The 20,649-nt window shown below is 51.8% G+C and overlaps 1 protein-coding gene across 1 annotated transcript; it reads right to left on the bottom strand.

The window, feature by feature from the left end:
- Window positions 1-180: 180 nt before the first annotated feature.
- NetA (Netrin-A) lies at window positions 181-19,423 on the bottom strand. Its single transcript, XM_029111359.1, has 8 exons — window positions 19,367-19,423; window positions 17,865-19,215; window positions 12,484-12,672; window positions 3,221-3,370; window positions 1,012-1,059; window positions 763-891; window positions 448-639; window positions 181-311 (listed from the first exon to the last, which is right to left on the bottom strand). The coding sequence occupies exons 2-8, from the start codon at window positions 18,952-18,954 to the stop codon at window positions 181-183; spliced, it is 1,929 nt and encodes a 642-aa protein (XP_028967192.1). The 5' UTR covers window positions 18,955-19,215; window positions 19,367-19,423.
- Window positions 19,424-20,649: the final 1,226 nt, after the last annotated feature.

The following is a 20,649-nucleotide window of genomic DNA, read 5'->3' on the forward strand; positions in this document are numbered from 1 at the left end:
CTCCATTAGGAGTTGACACACTCTAGAAGTATACCCAAGGTGATACCACGAAGCTGGATATCATGAAGAGGTAGAAATGCTCATGAGTGAATATTTGCCGAAAGTCATGCTTCCTTGCGATCAACCCGCCGACAGGGTCGATCCAAAACTGTATGCAGTAGCGATAGACACTCGTCGGTTTCAGTTCTTGCATCGCCTGTGGCGTGAGGCGAACTTTTTCAGTCTTCGGAGAATGCTCTCCTTGTGATCGACGACCACACTGTTTCTGTCCGCCGTCATGCTCATTTGACCTCCGTGCATTTGATTCGAGCCTGCGAAAGGGAGCGTCTAATTCAGTCTCTGGATACTGGACTCGCGGGAGGCATCTGCCACCACCGATCTCAGTCGCTGGCGAGTAGATTGAGATGATCCTCCAAGGTTCGATATCTGATCGATGGATGCACTTACCAACAACAACATACGATCCTTTCATGCGTATCAAGGGACATTTGCATCTAAGATCCGCTTGCGGCACCCAGATGAAATCCGTAGAGCCTTTCCGGACCTTAGACGCACCCCACTTGAAAACATCCTGTACGAGAACCGTGAAACGAATCCAATCTCCGAAGGCCTCCTTGGATTGGACCGTGACTTGGGTGGCTGTGAATGCAGTTGGAATCATTGAGAGATCAGCATTCGGTAACACTGGCAATCAGAAGCTGCTAAAGGATTCGGCGAGACTCCCAAGGGAAATCCCTCAGTATAGTACAGTAATTCTCTCACCAAAATCCCTCTTGCAAAATTTGCGGAAAGTGAGGTGAGCGCTCTCCCTTTGGCAATCCATGCACTCGTCGCCCTCCTCTTCGCTCGCCTCTTCATCGTCTTCGTATTCCACATCGGTGTCCGTGTTCGCTGAAATTCGAATGGGATCAAGGAAAATAGATTCAATCCAATGATAGAAAAAGAGCGCTAAGTAATCTTCTCCTTGGAAATATCGACGTGGAATCACCTACTTTACAGCCGAAAACTTACCCGGACTGTCCGCGGTCATCAATGGCGCTTCAATCAGTTGAGGTATCTCTGTAATTGTCGAATGTCTTGCTTAGTGAGTCATGGGTCATGGCTCCGTCTCCGAATTCCGGGGATTCTCTGTCGTTTTCCATAAAAACCCATTATACCGATGAACCCGCACCCGGGCGAAAGTGCGACCTCAAATCAGCGGGAGCGAACACTGAGTGCGACATCAAAAGTTGTAGCCACTGTTCCAGGCCCCGCGAATCTTAGACGAGTCCCCGGAATTTTCATTCCGTCAAGCACCACAAAGCCAGCTGGGCCTCGCGAAAGACAAAGCCGGCAGAATGAAAGAGGAAGACGGTAACAGCAGCAAAGAATTAAAATTACTCGACCTCACGAGTTTCTCTGAACGGCCCTCGCCCGTATGAAGTCTCTAGGCAGGTTCCTTCTCTATGAGACGTTAAGTCAGAATGCCAACACAAGCTGTTGTCGAGCGTTCGTTCGGGCGGTCGGGCGGACGCATTCGCAACTATTCGGCGTTTCCTCTCTTGCGAAATAGAATGGCGTACTCTGGACTGAACACGACCAGCTGACCCGTATCGACTCGAGAATACATAATCCTACAGAGCTCGTTGCAGAGATGGAACCTGCGCTCTCATCAGGGAGCTTCAACGTGGGCTGGCGGAACGAGAGGCGGGCTTTTGAGGAGGATTCGAGTTTAATCTCTGTGATCAGTGCTCACAGCCTGGGGCTCCCGCTTCTGACAAAGGATCGTCGTCACGAGTTGCTTACGGCGGCGAAGATAGGCTGATAAAATATATATAACTTGAGACCCTCCGATTGTGGAACGGTGGCGCGGAACACCGCCAAGTCATGGCTGAAACGCTCCGCTAACATTATCGAAAGAGCCCAGGATATCTCCGCGCGACATTTCCTTCGGGTGCGTCGCTGAGTCGCGCGCAACCTCCGGTGCAGATGTTTCTCCGCCCCAAGAGACACTGAACTCGATAAGGAGGATTTTCGCGAGTAATACAAGGCTCTTGGAGCGATCTCAGTCGGACAACGATTGAGAGACCTCTCCTGTGTGAGATACATATGTTATACTGAGACCGTCGGGGAACGGCATCCCTCGAGAAACGTACGATTTCAAAACGGAACTTCCCGACGTGATCTCGATGAGTCGTCGGGCGATTCTCAGGCCTTCTGACTATGGAATGGGCCACCGGGAACAGCTCACGGAGCTTCCGTCCGTAGCTATTCTGCATACATGGTGCCTACATACACATAATATGTTTGCGACGACTGTCGCCGTCAACATTCGTCAATTTCTGTCGACACGTCATTCGGTCATTATGAACATATGCAGAATATCCTCAAGAATCAGTTTCACGGATCCGATCTCCCAGAGAGTCTCAGAACTCCTCGTATAGGAGGGTAATCGCTCGATGGAGCGGATAGCCACATATTGGACAGTCGGCTGTTTGCTCGCCTCCGCGCTCGGTGAGCCAGCAAAAGCCGACATGGAGGTGGGGAGACCATGAGGATGGATTGTAATCGAATATGCGAGCGAACGACAGGGCGAGCGCTTGAGGTTGCCCTACCTGAGGTGGGAGATTGTCGGCATGAAAAATTGCTCCATCGAAGCAGAATGGCTTCTCCGTTTCCGCTCGCTCACCGGCCGCTCCCTCGTCGACAGGCAAGCAGGAAGGCTCAGTCAGTCGTTTGACCCAGCTTCCCTGCATGTAGCTCTCCACGCCATTATGCAGGCGAACTTGCGGAGCTAACAATCACGATACGGCTACGAGAATCGGCAGCAACCAAAGCTATTGGTCGAACGTTGTCTTCCCGCTCCCCGGATTTTCCGAGCCCCTCACGTACGAGCAGGCATCTTCTAATGAGGTGAGAATACCGCCGCGCGGCTTCCCCTCCTTCAGGGAGTCAGGCGACGCATTGAGAGATTTCTTCCCAAAAAACAGGAGGCGCAATGTTCCCTGAGATACCGAAGCGCCCTCCGAGGAAGGAAGTGCTACTCCAGGCGAGTGGCGAGACATGACAAAACTTCGGATCTAATCGCGAGAATACATATCGCTCGAGGTGAATGGTGGAAGGGGGGAAGGGGGTGGGTGGACATCGTAACGATGAAGTTCTCCTACCTCGTCCCTCCAGCTACTCGGACGTTCATCACCCATGGTTCTCATCGGGGTAAGGCGAACGAAGGGATACTCACTGACGCAGGGAGCGATCGGAGATCTACTCTGTTGATATCCTTTAGCGCAACGGTTGCAGGTCAGTCCCGTCACGCCGTCCTTACAGGGGCATTGTCCCGTGGTCATGTTGCATGTCCTGCCCAAGGCTCCAACTGGATGGCATTCGCAAGCTGGAAATTTAATCGGGAATGAATGAAGGAAATCTCCACAATGGAATCATGCTTCACGGAGGACACTGGTCGACGTCCGATCGCTCGCGCGATGGGACGCGGCAAGAGGTCGGTCGGAGCTCGTTCGTCGAAGACATTGGGCCAAGGCTAATACATGATTTTGACCTAGCCTCTGGCCGCCTCTGACCGCCTCTGACCGTCTTGTTCATATCGAGACTGATCTAGTGAGCAAGTGCCATCGCCCTCTCGTGGCTCGCCCAAGATTGGCGGCTGTACCGACACGAGTCCGTCCGCATGGCTCATGAATATGTCATTTTGAGCAACGCTTTCAGACAGTCGCTTCAGGCTGCGACAATACATCACCTCTGAGCCGCCATCATTTCATCGCAAACAGAGGTGGAAGTGGATGCTCAGACAAACGAGAGGGAATGAAAAGCGCCGGTCATTTCGTCTCTCAAGCGGACTCAATCGCTCATCCACATTGCTTCATAAGCATGCAAATTACCGGGGAACGCGTGCTGACAAAGGACCTATTGGGTTCGTTAGAGCGGTGCTACCATACTACGATTCTACCGTAGATCGTCGTGAATAACGACCGACGCCTCCGGTTCCAACGAGATCCTGTGGCAAAATGCGTCACCCATCCTTTTTCTCAACACCCCCGGCTCTGGCTAGTTTGGTTTACGTTGTCGGTGCCGGACTCCGGAAACTCGGAGCGTCTCTCGGTCGAACGATTCCTCTATGCCCCCTCATTCGCATTTCTTCACGATAGCCTATGTATGAACGGCTGTGCCCACCGGACGCTCGCAGTGAATCACACTCCGCTTTGGGAGTTTGGGTCGGTCTGACAAGTTGACCTGTCCTCGAAGACACTGAACGAGCAGGGGAAGAAAGCCCAGCAGCTTCGAGTCGGTCAAAAGCAATTAGAAGCAAAGTGATCGACTCGCAACTTGCAAAGGCCTGGGTCGGCTCGCACCTCGCGCTCAGGGCGGGCGCCGGCTACGTGACTAAACTTCCGCCTCGAGTTGTCCGAGTCCCGCTCAGTCTGCGGTCCAGCAACAGAGGCTGCCTACCGGTAGACTTCTGTAAAAATTGGTTCCAGCTCCTTCTGCGGTCGACTCGAGGTGGTTTTATTGTCCCATCTTTTTCTTCCGTTTGCTACTTCCTACCGGTCGCGTGGGACCCAGCCACGCAGAGGTTGACTCCTCTGCTGGAAGAAAGCCTATGCGCCTCTCCCGAAAGAATGACAGGAGCTCCAAGCGAGATGATCAAGCGGGCAATGATGGAATCAATGATTGCGTTTGCTCGAATCAATGAGCACTCGCTCGATATTCCTATCAGAGACGCCCGTCTCTCCTGCGTGATCCCCTCTGTCGAGAGCCCCATAGACGAGTCCCGGAAGCACAGCAAGCGCGAAACACGACACGGAGCTGGGCGAACTTTCGAAAGGAATCACGTGGCACGAGAATGGGTAGGAACAGGAGTGGTAACGAGCGACGTATTCGAGCGGATGAGCTAGCGCGGTCCCCTGGTCGAACGGATTGCCCGGCCAGAGGCGAGCGACAAATCGGAAACAGATTGCTTCTCATTAGGCTATCCATCATTCATCGCATCGAGCGGGCGGACGGCAAGAAGGAGGAAACGCGGGGCATCGGGTAATAAAATTTAGGTAAAACTTTTATCTTCGCCCCGGCGAGCGCTCATACATGTTCGAGCTTCGCCCAGCTCACTCGCTTTGTCTTCCTGTGTCGTTTTCCGATCTCTCCTCCTCATCATTCTGCGGAGGGCGGAAGACCGTAATTAGCACAGGGAATCGCGAACAAAAGTTGCCCGAATGAAATCCCACACCAAGAGAAAAACTCGAATTAAAAAAGGCTCCTTCCGCTGCTGGCGACGGGAGCCCTCATCGTCTGATATCTAAACGACTATGGCTAGGGGGGGAACAAGCATTCTATGAGACGAATATTGCAGAGGGTGGGCCAACGAGAACGAAATTTCTTCCCCGGTGCCGCACGATTTCCATTCGCTTATCCTGTTATGGAATATACTCGGGGTATAAGGGTGCACGTAACGCAAGTAATTCGGGAGATCTTCCTCGTAAACCCAGACGGTGTCCGTCGAGTAGAGAACCAATTCTTGCAATTGATCAGTGTTCCATCGAACATCACCGGTATCAGGATTTCTGTATTAGATGCATTCCACCTCGGGGTTGTATGTCCTTTAAGGACTCCGACGGGAGCAGAGCTTCAAGGAGCAAACGATAAAAGATGACTTCGAAATTCTCGACCCGTCTCGATGGGCTGTAAAGACGGGAGAAATCGGCGTCCCCGGCGGCGCGGCGACTCAACAGCCCCACCGCCTGCTAGCCGTCCGGTCGCCTGACATTCGCCGCAGCAACTTATCCGCTGCTCGCTCGCATGAATCCAAATCTTCGACTCTGAAGGTTCCATTCGGAGATTCTGGCTGTACTGGGATGTCTCGGTTTTTAGCGCTCTCGAAATCACCGACCCATCTACCAGCACAGTGTCCGGCGACTACGGATGTCGTTGGGGATCCCTGGACTCGATTTCGTCCTCAAATTATCGAGAACATAATATGCTATCCCAGTTCTCCATTTCCCTCGTTGGCAGAAGTTTCCGTCCGGAAACCTGTGACGAGAAATGATCAACAGTTCAGAATCCAGGAACGGACGAACCGGAACGAGCTCCCCACCATTAGAGAGCCTCGCACCTCGTGGAAGATTCCATGGGCTACGACTCCGGGGTGAGTTGGCAGCAAAGCAAAACGAAGTCTCGAGCCCGCCTCTGAATTCTCGGCGGTCATTAAGGCCGCTCAGAGAAATCTCGATCAGTCGCCCCGGGATTCCGCTATGAAGCCATCACTTGCAGGAGCTTGTCGGAGGATGATAGCGGATGAGTGACTGAGTGACCAGGAATAACGAAGCGTCCAAGGGAAGAAGCGAGCGAACTACCGATGAAACGGCTAGACAAGACACCCACCACCCAATGAGCCAATCGCCGCGCAGGCTCCCAGTCGGCTAAAAACGGAAGCCCATAGCATATGTATGTACCGCAGAGACTTCTCCCATTCGGCGATGGATTGATTTGAATTTCAAAGTCCCGGAGATAATCAAACGCAAGCGCAAGTCACTTCACGCACACGTTCCTGAATTCTTTCCAAACGTCTAGCTCCGCGGATCCGCTCAGACTTTGGTGAACGCAGCGAGCGATAGTTCAAAAACAAGTATTTCGATCGACTTCGATGGAGCTCCGCTGCCCCGAAAAGAAGTTGACGGAGGAGTACATTCAAGGAATGAACTCATGTCAGTCATGTTGAAAGTAGCATCGCTTCATCAGCGCGATCATGCTCCTCTGAACGCTGGCCTCGATCCTTACGAAAGCTAGCTCCCGCAGGTGCGGATTGCTCATTCAGACTCCGCGACTCTCGCTAGCACAATCGTTCCATCCCTGCGAAGATCGAGATGCGTGGAAGGCACTCCCGAGTGGAGATAGAGACGACTGTCCCATCTAGACGACAAGAAAGAGATTAGCTCCCCACCGTATGGAATAATATATGTCGTGCCATCGATGAGCCATCGATCAAAACGCGTCACCGCGGAGATATACTCCAAAAGATGAGAAACATCTCTGGGGACTTCCGGGGAAAAAGAGAATAGGAGAAGTCCGCATCACGAGCCGGTCGCTGTGGGCGGGAGGCTTCGGTGCATAGCTCGGTCGCTCGGTTAGCCGACTGGCAGGCCGGTCTCCCCTTCACTCCGTCAATCAGTCCTCTCTCAATATTTATTTCGGCTTCGCTCCGGATAATAATTTCTACGATGGATTGCAAAGATTGCTTCAGTGTGCTACTCCCAGCAAGATGGATAAACCCAATCTCAATCGCAGCCGCCTATGGACAGCATCGTCGGTAGCGTATGCGGTTGCGGCGATCGTGATGCCAGCGGAGACAGGATGACCACCGCAGGGCGTACGGAGGGATGGCTCAGGGGGGACATCGAGTCATTCCGCGTGTACATTGGGAAGGAGCACAGACGTTTTCTTCTCGGAGTGAGCTCTGACGTGAACTACGGAGCCGGAACCAATAGAGAAAAAATCGTCCGGAGAGGACTAACTCAGACGGATTTCGCTTCCGTATCTCGAAAGCCATTCCATGATGCCCGCGCGACGGATACCGATGCACGGGGAACAATTGAGAAGATTCTCGCATCCGATAATTCCCGAATCCAGTCTCAAGCCCAGCCCTTTCTTTCTACTCGGGTAGTCTCTTCTTGCAGCACCTTCTGCGCGAATGTCTCGGAAATGTATCCTACGAGCGTCAACGTCGCTTTCGAGCTACATTCTTCTGAATAAATATGTTCGGGAAGTAGATTCAGCCTCATTCTTCGGCACTTAAGCTTGCTCCCCGTCGTCGTGGATGGGTCCATATCCACGTCGCTCGTCATCAAGACTGGTCTTGAATAGGCTCGCTGCTCCTAAAACCCAAACGAGTGACACGAGATCTGGATGCTTTCGTCAGGGTGTTGCTGCCTGGTTCAAGCTCCCTGATCGCGGTTGCGCAGATAATGAACTCCGTGAATCATATACGAAAAGATGCTGAGAGAGAACCTCCATTTCTCGAAGCTCGATCTCGAGACCCCATTCCTCGTGTCGAAATGTGCGAATTTCTTTCGAGTCACGTGAGCTTGGTTCGAATATTGAAAATTGCCCTGGAGCATACCGGTCGGGAGATATCATCGCGTTTTCCCTCTTTCGATCGATGATTCGACTGTATTGTTTAACCGTTTTTGTTCTCTTTTGCTCATCCATTTTATCTCATACGGTGTTATTTCAACGATGGCCGACCAGTACATCCGGAGGTAGATTGTGTAGCCTCGAGCTACTGCTGTACGCGGGCGGAAGGAGTGAGCGGGCGCCGCCGCCGCCACCGCATCAACGAAGTATTAGGACCTCATCTAGGGGCTCTGCTCCCCCTCTCGTCTATCTGGCAGCTTCGCCGACGCGGCCGTCCTCGAATGAGTGAATTCGAAAATGTTTTCCCTCGCTCCGTCAGCGTTATTCTCTTGAGCGGAAAACATTCGCGTCGCGCCGAAAACAATCTTTTCCGGGTATCGATATTACTCTTCGGTCGGAGAATGAGCCCTCCGTCAGCATTCCTCGACTAGAGAGGATCGCGGGGAAGAATCCGAAAAGCAGCCCTCCTCAGAATCGAGGAATCTGTAGCAATCCGAAGAGTGACCTCGCATCACTCACCCAACGGAATCGAGGACATCTATCGACTATGTCAGCCGGAGCAAGTCCATCTCCGACATCATTCTCTTGCAGCTCAAGCTCCATTAGATCTTTTGCGCCATTCCGGAGACCGATAATTGCAGGCGACGGTAATGGAAGGAGCGACGCCGAGTATATCAATGAAATTCCTTATGATTCTCCTGCAACGATTGCTACGTTTCTTGAGGTGGCTCCAATGCTGACTGAACGAATTTGCCACGCGTAACGAGCGCAGTCACCTTCAGAACGGCTTTTTCCCACCTTCCCTAGAGATCTAGAATCTCTCCCCCCTCTCCGATTGCTTGAAACGCTAGCCAAGCTCGAAATCGAATTATGACGACGAGGTACAAGTGAATCTCGGGGCAAAGATTCCGTTCCCGGTAGTTGCTTGAATCATTCCCTCGGAGAGCAGAAGCGAATCGTGGTCCCATTCGGCTTCAGAAGTTCTGCCTCGGCAGACGAGCGATTACAAACTACCGAACTGTTCCCTCGCCTGCTCTCCCGGGTGCGCCTGTGCTCGACTGCCGACTCGCCCGAGAGTGGGTCCGCTGAATGACATTGTCGTAGTCCGCCGGGGACTTCAGACAGGAAGCGATTGAGGTGTTGAGCATAGTATTACGAGAGGCGTATGAAATCAGCGCGACCTGCATGCATCTTGCTCGCTCCGGAGGTTGCTTGTGTGCCTGCATACATGGAGCTGGATTCACAACGGTAACAGTATATATATGAAATTCCAGCATTTTCTCGATCGCGGCATCGCTGTGCGATTGCTGCAGATAAAAATCGGATGCTTCAAAATCGACTTCCTCGTTCGAGGCGCCTTCGAGCTAATAGCTCGTTTGATTCTGCAGTTTAACCGGGAAAAAATTCGCGATATCCCGGAGCTTTCCCCTTACTCTGTTGAGATTTCTATCAAAGTCTGGCGGAGAATGAAGCGGGCTTCCGCGCACCGACCGTTCTCGCTCCACGAACGAGCTCGTACAAGGAAGCCGAGTCGAAAATGAGGTGAGTTGGAAAGTTGTTAATCTTCCTGTTCGCTCTCCGCGTCGTCTCAAGGAATGACGAGGATTTCGTTGGAGCGGAAAATATCGGTACCTAGGGACGGTGTGAGCGCGCGTGCTTTCAATATGCGCAAAGCCGATTGCGACAGCTTTGGTGAAGGGACCACCTAAACTCGCCTATTATCGGACTGACAAGCCTTCCTTGAAAAAGTTCCCCCTGAGATACTGGCAGCGAACGTTTTTTTCATGGTTCTCGCATTACATTCTATGCTCCACCAGGATCTCGGCGCTTCTTTCGAATGAAGAAGCTCGGGAAGGGATAGGCAGGACTCACACGGGGTTTCGTGGAAAATTCGTTCGATGCATCGAACCATGGACATCATACGGCTGCAGGGGAGGCGAGGGGGATTTTAAGATGCTAGCTACTAGCAACTTGTCAGCAGCGAGTGCATTTACTAGATGACCATCGGAAGAATGTTTCGCGAAAAGTTCCGCTGCTGAGTATATGGAGGTCTCTTTATGAGCCAGCCCAGCATCGAGCAAGAGAGCTCTTTTTATACCGGAAAAATCATATGAGAGTTCGCCTCTCCATATTGCTCAAGGTACAGCGCACCCGTTAACACCCCCATGTTACGCTCACGTTAATGTTCACTCCGGCTGAGGCCTCGACGTGACGCCTCCACTGATCTTGAAAACTTCAAGGTTCGCCGGTCAGAATGCACGATTCGGAGGTGCTGCAGGATTCGGAGGTTGCTGATATCCAGATGATGCATTTTCACCTTGGATCTAATATTCTTGATTCTCATGACCACCTATCCAGAGTTCTATGTAGTGTGAGAGAAGAGTGATCTAAGATAGGATCTTTCTCATTTCGATAGTCGTCACGTGCGCTGGTCGATCGGCGGTCGGAATGTTGGCTCGATTCATTATCCGTTTGAAAACGCCTCCGGGTGTTGACGGCCTCAGAACGCTTCCGAGAAAACCACGGGCATCAGAATCAGTGTCCGCAGAGCGAGATGTGATCGAGTCACACTTCGCTCGCGATAGAATTTCCTACCCTTTGGATCGGCTCTCATATCCCCATCGGAAGGTAGGAAGAAGACAAAACTGACTCCCGCGCCACGTCTCGCCTTAACTTGATTCCTCATCCAAGCCATGTCCCGGAATACTACGGATATTCCGAGCTCTCCTCCACAGCGAGAGCCCAGAGCCCGATTACTTTCGTATCAGTATTGAGAGGAGCCTGGTTCTCATTAGACAGACGCCATTCTTGCCAATACTCTCGTCTCAATGACGCGGTCGGTTCGCTTCAGACCTTCTTTCTACTTCTGTAGCCACTATCCTCTCGGAATCTCATCCTTTCCATCCCCTTTGGGCTGTGCGCGATAGATCAAAGGTAACGTTTTCTTTTAATGTTCGACCAGTCGGACTTTCGACTGAAAGATCCAAACAGCGTCCGGCGGCAAACCACTTTGTCAGCGCTCAGGATAGAGATCGAGACTCCGAGGTTCCCTTCGGGAAGAAGTTGTTTCTGATGATATCGCATGAGCCGTGTTCATGTTCCTCAACGCCTCACCGAGTTTGGATCGGTGAAGATAAGTTGTTTCCTCTTCTTGGCCACAAGATGACTCTTGTGACCAAGTTTTCGAAGCTGAACATGTACGCGGTCAATAAAGAAGAGAGTTAAAATTTTCATCTGCGTTTCCCTTTCACCAGCTGAATCAAATTTGCCGAGGATTCGTGCTCTGCACTCCAGATACAATATTGGCGTTCTCAGTGGGCCAGCTTTTTGTTAGCAGGCTGACCCGGAACGCGAAGATTCGAAAAGACTTTCCGATCTGCGCGGAGTCTTCCCGAGATGGCCACATTCTACTCTGAGAGGTGGATGGCGGAACCCCAAACTAGGAGAACGAGAGAGACCTCGTAATATCGGCTCGGGAAATTGGGTAGCGTCTGAGTTTACGTCGGAAGCGAATGACGGCGACAGTTTTTTAGCTTCGCATAAAAATTCTCGCTACGAGTTCGAAAATTCCAGGAGGAGCTCATCCGAGCGCAAGGTATACATACATAAATGTACATACAGCTACCTGGCGGAATCTCGCCGGCGGTCATGAATATGATGCCGAGTCATGATCGCCCTATCACCGCATCGAATGTCGCGCGAGGACGAGGGACAGCGGCTGGGTCCCTCTCACGGTCGGCACGAGATGTCTGTCGGATAGTCGAAACCATGAGCACATCGTGCGTATCACAGCGACTGCGTGAGGAAGAGACCCAGGCGTCCAACAAACCTCAGCTGGCCCTGGGTGCGGCATCGGCTTGGGAGACGGCGCGGCGTTGATTCCCGTCTGTGCGTGAACATCTTCTGGTGCTGCTCGTCAATAGAACGGCAGCGGTCGCCGAGATATGAGCTCCCGCTGTTTTCGCTGGCGATTGGGCTAAAGATCGCTTTCGGAGGTGTCAATGGCTGTTTGACTTCTTCGAGCGGTCCAGCGCCGCGCCGGTGCTACTGCGGCTACCGCTCATCCGAATTGTTTTCGATGAGCCAAGGAACCGGGAATCCCACAAAATGTCTGCTGATATAGACCGCATTCAAGGAGGATTTCCCGTGCGGGACAATATCCGACAGGGGAATCCAGACAGGGAAGGACCAAAGAGTGGGAAATCGCGCAGCTCCTTCTTTCCGGCTCGATTTTCGGTCTACGATTGGATAGAAGCATCTCTGTGGGCGGCATTTCGCTGAAACAAGAGTCGAGAGTCTGGGAACGTCTGTACCCGGCTCGTACCGATTCCTCCCCTGCAAACATACGCGTAAATGTGTACTCACGTTTGCAGACTCTCTTATGATTTAGAGGTTTGGTATGGTCTCTGTAGAAGCCTTCTTTGCAATGATGGCAATAGCGTCCGGCAGTGTTGTGGCGGCATTTGAGGCAAACTCCGCCACTTCTGTATCCGGACAATTTGTAGAGTTCCATGTTGAAACGGCAACCCCTTGCATGGCCGTTGCATTTGCACTCTGTTGAGAAAATCATGATATCTTAGTTGGCGGGACAAAAAGGAGCAACGAAAATACCTTCCGTGGATTCTTCGAGATCGGAGGAGCTGGACGTTCTTCTCTCTGGTTCTACTCGAGGGCGAGCGCATGTTTCATATGTCTATTGAGGTTCAGAAGCGTTCCCGTTCGCAGGTAATCAAATTTGTTCGAGATCCCGCTCAGTGGAAGCCGAAGCTGAACCGATCAGATATTCACCTCGCGGCAGCGTTTTGAGACGCAGCGCTGGTGGTTTATTGAATAAATTTATAACAGAAGCGCTCCGCGCATTTCCTACGTACACTAACACACGTCCAAATACCCTTGCGCGGGCATCCGGACTCGACTTTCCCACTTGCGCTCGCGTAGAGCGTATGTTTTTCCATAACTCGATCGGCCAATAAACGGCGTTCGACAGCAACCTATGCAAGTCTCACTTCGCCGACACGCGGATACCGGAATGTCTTTACTCCAAGAGGGTAAAGTAAACTGAGGTGTCGCGAAAATCGTGTGGAGGAATGTCCTCCAAATATCGGATTATGATTCGCGCGGCTCCGACCGGGCAAATTGATCGCGGCTCTTGATCATAGTGAATGACTAGGTAGGAAGATCGCCGGCGCCCCCCATGGTTTTTCGGTTTGTCACTTTCTCAGTATGCCACTCAGGCAAACGAACGGTCATACCGCTAGCGAGACGGGCGAACGAGCTGTGAGGAACAAACCGAAGAGAGGAACAAATGAAACAAAGCGAAGAATGGATGAACGAGCTATATCCAACTACTACCTAGCAGCAAAACAAGCCAACAGTCACTCAGTCAGTCAGTTAGTTACCATAGACAGACGAGCAGACGGACACACAGACAACCAACGACAAACTACTGCTACACGTAACGGTGATTCAGCTTGTGATCCGACCGAGCCCTCGTTGGGGGCCCTGTGATTTATCGGACGGAGGTGTCACAAACCCGGCTGTCCACCAAAGGGCACCCAAACGTTCATCCGTCCGTTCGATCGCCTGCTCGTCCAACTTACGAGGAGTGACTCGAACCTGGCTTATATTCGTAGGAGTATGTCCTCAGTCACGATCGTGTTTTAATGTTTCAGCGTCAATTCGACGGCGCAGGAGAACTGTCGTTTCTCCCGATGAACTCCGAAGAAAGTCGGGACAGTCGCGATCTGCATCACTTTAAAAACGCCTGCCGACGAAAGTGTCTACTGACGATACTCATCTCACGCTCCTCAACCTCTTGCAGAGTCCGATTCTCAATCATTGCCTGGCAAATTCGGCTTGTGTGCCAGGAAATTATATTGCTCTTGATTGCCATTCCGATATTCATTATTATCGGTGATTTCAAATCGGGGAGAAAGATTCATTTCCGTCGACCACAACCCGATTTAGAAGAATCATCTGCTGTCGTGAAGTTGCCTCCAAACGACCGCTACCTGGATTCTTCGATTGGTCTACCCTCTGACTGACTGAGCGATGGCGGGCGGCATCAGAGTTAATCCTCTTGGGCGCTTCTGCACCACGTATCGGCCCCACCGTGAAACGGGTGGGGTTGAACGTAGAAGCAAAGCAACTAAGGTGAATAGATAGACAAACACGAACAGAACGCAGATTAATATCTTCGAATCGGCGTTGAAGATCGGGGGTCCCCAACGTTATCATCGGCAGTGTCGGCATTGTTGATGTTGCGTGTGATTCTATGGGTCGGCCGGCGGATCGGTTGCTTGGTCATTCACTCACTCAATCGTTCAGACGCTCGCTCTCCGGGAGGCCGCTCCGCCCACTAGATGAGCTCCCGACCACCGAAACAAAGACCTGGAACACACTCCGGTGCTGAATTGCTGCATCTTGGGTACACATACCCGTCGATCGAGCGATGGCTCGATTTTCGCGGGAAGGAAGCATCACTCGTCAGACTCCGGTCTTCGCTTCGCTGCATAAATCTGCGGCACCCTCGGTAATCGCACGTGAGGAAAGAGGAAGTGGGATCATGATTCGAAATTCGGACCGTAGATATCGATCGCCAATCGACGACGTAAAAATAGTTCGGGTTGTGTCGAGCGAGCTGTCAATGGAAGCGGCTCGTTACTATGTACTACTCCCACCCAAGTCGTTCGCGAGTCAGAACCATCAGTGTGTTGACACAGGAATGCCAGCGGGGAGACGTCAGCCATGCGCTCACACAGATTTGATAACAGACAGTGAAGCAAACATAAATAGTCACCTAAGCTGGTGGTTTGTGTCGGAGCGAAATCAATTTCGGGCTCAGCTTCGGGAGGATGCGAGCTCGGCCAGACGATCTCCGACAGGATATTATGGCACCAATGGAATTCATAGAATAACTCGGAATGACTCGATCATTTGTTCCACGAAACGAATCCTGACGAAGCGTATCCGGATCGTATGGATATTATGCCCGAGTTCCGTCGTCAACGACTAAAGCTTCGCATCTCTATTTGGATGCACAGGAGGCAACATGGAACACTAATGATGAAGATGATGCTCATGACACGATACTTGAGTTAGTCGGACGCCACTCCGATGGCAAGAGGACCAATTACCGATTTGCCGGAGCGGGCATCGCTTGTGGTGGCCGTGGCGAAGGTTTGTGTACGTACAAGTAAGGACGACCGAGCATTCTCATCGTTGTTTCAGTGGGAGTGATTTAAGAAGACTGAGCGAATCCATCTGCCAGTAGAAGCGCAAGTGCGGAAAATTTGTCAAGCTTAGAACGCTAAACTCGAGCGGATACGCTGGAGTCATCTTCGTGGAGCACACAGAATTTCGATTTTATAAAAGATCGGCATGAGCGGGGGCTCGGATCAAGGGGCATCAGAGTTGAGTAACGACTGAAGAATTCGTGTACTCGATCTGCCAGTGGGATCATCGGAGCTCCCCAAAGATCCCGTCGGATTTCCCGTGCGTTCGCAGATTATTATCGAAGGGAGTCCACTACAACGCAATCGATTGTTTGTGATATATACCGGAAGAAATGTCTTTCGTTTCCTGGAGCCTCAGCTCTCGATGAGCCCGATAGAGCTCCGATAAAGGTCATCGAATTGGAACTCGGACAACAGATTCACGCTAATGAGAAGTCTCAAGTACGGACGGAAACGTTTCTGCCCACTACCACATCACCAATCGTTGTCTTATCGGTATCTGCTTCTCTGCTCGAAACATCTGAAAATGATGTCGCTACGGTTTTCCGCGCGGGTCGCCGATTCCTAGTGCAGATTTGAGGAACTTGGCTCAAACATCACGCTCGAAACATGGGAGCCCTCATGGAGGCTGCGGTGATGCGCCGATGCGTATTCATCTCCTTCCCAACTCCACGATACAAGTTCGTAGGAGGGATACTCACGGTCTGCGAGCGATGCATCACGTTTCTCATTCCCCTCGCTGCACGGAGGCAAGAGAAGATTTTTCGCCGAAAGTTCATTGATCTGATTCGATCCACGTACATCCTTTTCTGCGTCATTTCGTTATAGATTCTTAATTCGGTACCGTAGACCGATGGCTTCCGGCTTGGCATCTCGAGCTGTTATTTCATAGTCGGACGAAGAACACACAATCCAGACGTATTCAATCAAGGAAGTCACAAGTACTGTCGACCCCGCTCTATTGAGAGTCTTGTGAAATGCATCGAATGGAGAGAGATCCACTCCGATCTTCTCACAATATCCGGTCCTCATTGGACGGAGTCGACTTTGCAGAATAAAGGCTCTTTGACGGAAAATCTCGATTCCACGAGAGCTTTCCCATGAATGATAAGAAATGATCGAGGGTGCATCCTTCGTGTTTTTGCGTTTTCCATGAGGTGGGCAGGTATGGAAATGACGTGAATACTTCGAATGCTGGGAGTAGAGCCCTATGAGGACGGCAGGTGAACCACTCCGTCGGAAACAAAGGGAGACGATCGAAGAGAAGCGCGTTTCCGACGGCAGCAATCATGATAATTGCGGAATGGCGACGCCAATGTCTAGTGTCGAGTCGTTCGAAGAGTTTCGCTCGGGCACTCGACGACAAAAATGTCTCTCGCCTGTAGTCTCCGGCGGTTTTTCCTTTAAGGGTTCCGGAGACCCCTGCGTCGAAGCGCTTTCCAGTGACATGGACCCCTGATACACTTTCCACTAGTACTGAAGCGGGTCCCTAGAAATTCTCTCAGCTAGTCTGTCCTGAGAAACTCGACCTGAACGCAATGCGCGCGACAGGCACCACTGATGGAAAGATAATAATTGCTCAGAAACTCATGGATGGATTCGCAGGAAGATCATAAAAGACTCTCCGGAGGCGATGTCGAGGATAAAGTAGCACATTACATACACATTAAGATGCATGGCTAACGACTGGAAATACGTCAATGATGTTCTCCGTAATTCCCAGGTCCCATCCGTCCTATCTCCTTCCATGCTAATCGAATCAGTCATAGCGGGCCTGTGCGAGTCTCGCGAGTCGAAAATTCGAAAGCCTATCAAAGGATTTGCACTCATGTGCTTCCTGAGAACGGCTGCAGCGGTATTACCGATAATTTTCGAGTTCCATCCCGAATCGGAACCCATCTTCGGATAGAACGGACTCCGGACGTAACGGATCGTTTCAGCTGGTCGCTTCTAGTGCATTACTGCGGGGCGCCACCGTATCGGGTATTCGCGGGGCGTTAGCGCGGAGACCGCCGCATGTATATTATGTCCGTGATTCCCCAATTCGTTACGCAGGCTCGCGTGGCGCGAATATTGAGCGATCAATGAATCGAGGTCGACAGTACGAGACGGCTAATGGTAGGGGAGGGGGGCTTTCGCGAGAGCTTCATATCAGAACTTCCACGTGTTTCCTCCGTATGATCCGGGCAGCGCCAAGTATATCCGCCCTGATGGATTCGACTTTCAGAAGCAGGGACGAGAGCGCTCCATTCGCTCACGATAGGTATCATTCTCTCAAGAGCAGCTCGTTCGCCCCATTATTGGGACCGTGAGAACGAAAGCCGCTGAGTACGGCTCGATCGTATACCACGAGAGACGAGCACCGAGCTTGCCACAGAACATATCCACGAGTTGAAGGGCTTCAAGTCACGACCCTCCAACGTACAGCTGAGCATACAAATATTTTTGGAATATTCAAGTATAAGATTCCATCTAGTAATGATTACGGTCCAGAAGCGGACGCCGACTCACCGACACATGGGTTCGCATCCGATGCTGTGGCACGCGCCCAGGGCCGATCGAAGTGGAAGGGTTTGCATTTTTCGCAGTCCCTTCCGGCGGTGTTGTGGCGGCATTCGCAAACTGCCTGTCCGTCTTCATCGTGGACACATTTCGAAGCGTGACCGTTACACTTGCAACGACCTCCGACAGCCAGATCCGATACTGCGTAAAAATACTGTCCGTCGTCGGGGTTCTGAGTGAGAGGCACATTCGCCACCGTTTCGTTTTCGGAATCGAACTCGTCCTCGTCTTCGACGGAGTTCTCCTGATTCCAATTGACGAGTTTATTGAAAACCACTCTGATATCCGTCGCGGTGACCCAATCTTGGAGGACGGGACTCGTATCGAATTCATAAGCGGACGGCCGACCTTCGAGGGTGCTGAACGCAATCCTGTTCTCAGTGGGTATGCTCCCCGTGTCGGTGCACAACGCTTCGTGTTCGTTGTCGTTCGTGATTTCGGCTTTGGTCGGACGGCCGTAGGTTTTTCTGCACGATGACGAGTAGTATTGAAACGGTTGCCAGGTTTTTCCGAAATCGGAGCTCTTGAATAAAGCCATCGAGTCGGGTTTCGGTCCGCAGAAGCTCAGCGACACGTAGGTGAGTTCATACTTTTTGTCGAGGGAAAGCGTGAGAGAGACGTTCTGCGACGGGCTGTTGACGGGCTCCGACATCCAGCAAGTCAGATTGCTGGGATTATTGAGATCGGTGAGGAACGAGGCCGGATGACGGAACTTCGCGTTGCTCTCATCACATATGTCGCAGGTCCTCACCAGCTCGCCACGCTTATCCGCGTTCGTGGAGCAGTGTCGTGTGGGGGGGCTGCCACAGGTGGAGGTGGACACCACGGGTCGGCTGAAGGCCGCGTTCACGAAATCCGGTATGCAGCGTTTCGGGGTGCCGCGATCATCGTAGCACGGATCGATCGGAGCTTGCTCCGCTTGGAACATCGACAAGAAGCTCGACTCGTCCTCTTCAGATTCCAAAGGTTGGTGCTTGCGATGGAACGTTCTTGAGGTCGCCGAAGCGACGACCACCGATACTATAAGAAGCGCTCTCATCGTCACTTGCTGCAGCTCGTTCCGAAAGTCTGTCGTTCGGGATGCGAAGTCCGCTTCTACGCGCACTCAAAGTCGATCCGCAAGCACGCGGCACGCACGCTACACACACGGAGCACAGGAAGTGAGCGAGCTCGACTCCGGTAAGTGAAAAGCGGCGAATCGAAGTTTTTTCTACGCTTCTCGAGAAACGGTTTTCACGCTTCCGGTTGACATCTCAAGAATGAGAGGCATTCGCACATATCACATCATTGGCGCGAACTCCTGGAATGGGGAAGTCTCCGGGAAGAAAGCCATTCCAGCTCCCAGAAAAACTATGCACACCCCTCAATTTTTCTGACTTTTATTTTCATTTTGAAACATTGAAAATCCACGAAGGAGAAGTAACAGCTGTCTATCATTATAACGGACGTACCTGAACGTGATGCGGGAAGAGCGAGCGTGACCGCACGAGAGAAAGCACATCCAGATTGGAAACCTTCAAAGCATTTCTCTTCTACTCTACCGTACGGAGCTTCCGTCCTTTCCACTAAGAGAGGGCCGGTGCTCGGTTGGCTATGTGTCTGTCTGCCTGCCTGCCTGCCTACCCGCCCGCCTGCCCGCCTGCTCGCCTGGCAAGCGACTTGTTCTGCTGGGGGCTCGACGCACGAACAGCACGCGCGGGAAAATTGGAGGAGGGTCGTCTTTCCGGCGAGCAACTTCAGCACAAGTGTCGACCGGGAACGGTGCCGTCGTCTGAGCGTTTTTCAACTCATCCCAAGGAGTCCGGGATACGAGATGAATTGAATGCGACAGATAGCTGGCTCCATACATGGGACCACCTTCATCGACTTTCTCATTGATGAAAATTCTGGCAGAGATACATCTGCAGAAATACACACAACATTTCTGATACTAGGATCGTTGCCGCTGGAACCCGAGCTCAGGTTCGCTTTTCCCGATAGTACCTGACGAATGCATACAGAAATGAAGGTGAGAAGGTTGGTCGGTCGACGGCCCAGGGAACGCATTTGTGAAGACTTTCGCGATGCTCCTCAAAGACTCGGTTGTTTGTATTCTCTTGAAATCTGGTCTCGGATACGTCGCGATGGCTCCTCATGCGGACGTGCTGTCCGTCGAGTCGGAAGCGGCCGTCGGTCCTGCGTATTTGCATCATAAAAGAAATTGTCGTGTAAGAGAAGACATCACAGACTTGAAAGCGATGATGATAGCGGTGACGGTGCTGGTGGCAGCGGCCTTTTAAGCCTGATATATTTACACGCGTAGATAAAGAAAAGACAGAAAGAGTTCACTTGCCAACCGAACACCGACGCTGAGCAAGTTGAAAAACGCGACTCGCCGAAATCGGCCGCTCCGTCTGCTAGCTTTCGATGCTTCACGACTAAATCTGCCGCTCCCCGCCCACGACTCCCACTGCTTGAGCCACGATGCGGGGAACAATTCGTACTGACTCGGACTCATGGCGTAATTGATGAACTAATGAGTAGAGATTCAATGAGCTTTAATCAGGATAGCGAGGTAAGTCCTAGCTACAAGTCTCAAGTGTTTTCATCGAAACTCGGGCCCGACTCTGTCAGGCTGTGATTTCCAACAATAGAGGCGGCAGTCAGCGACCACGATCATTCAGTCGTTTCCAATGTGGACGACGGCAATACATACAGCGCAAACTTCTCATGCCCGGTATATACACAGATCAGT

This window comes from Galendromus occidentalis, unplaced genomic scaffold (genome assembly GCF_000255335.2).
Source record: "Galendromus occidentalis unplaced genomic scaffold, Mocc_1.1 scf7180000077436, whole genome shotgun sequence".
Lineage (NCBI taxonomy): Eukaryota > Metazoa > Arthropoda > Arachnida > Mesostigmata > Phytoseiidae > Galendromus > Galendromus occidentalis.

What these genes read in the sequence shown, in the direction of transcription:
- NetA (XM_029111359.1), bottom strand. Translation starts at nt 18,954, where the DNA reads ATGAGAGCGCTTCTTATAGTATCGGTGGTCGTCGCTTCGGCGACCTCA. An exon ending in TCCGATCGCTCCCTGCGTCA is followed by an intron (nt 1,060 to 3,220) that starts GTGAGTATCCCT and finishes CGACAATTACAG; the next exon opens with AGATACCTCAACTGATTGAA. An exon ending in ATTTTGCAAGAGGGATTTTG is followed by an intron (nt 640 to 762) that starts GTGAGAGAATTA and finishes CTGCATTCACAG; the next exon opens with CCACCCAAGTCACGGTCCAA.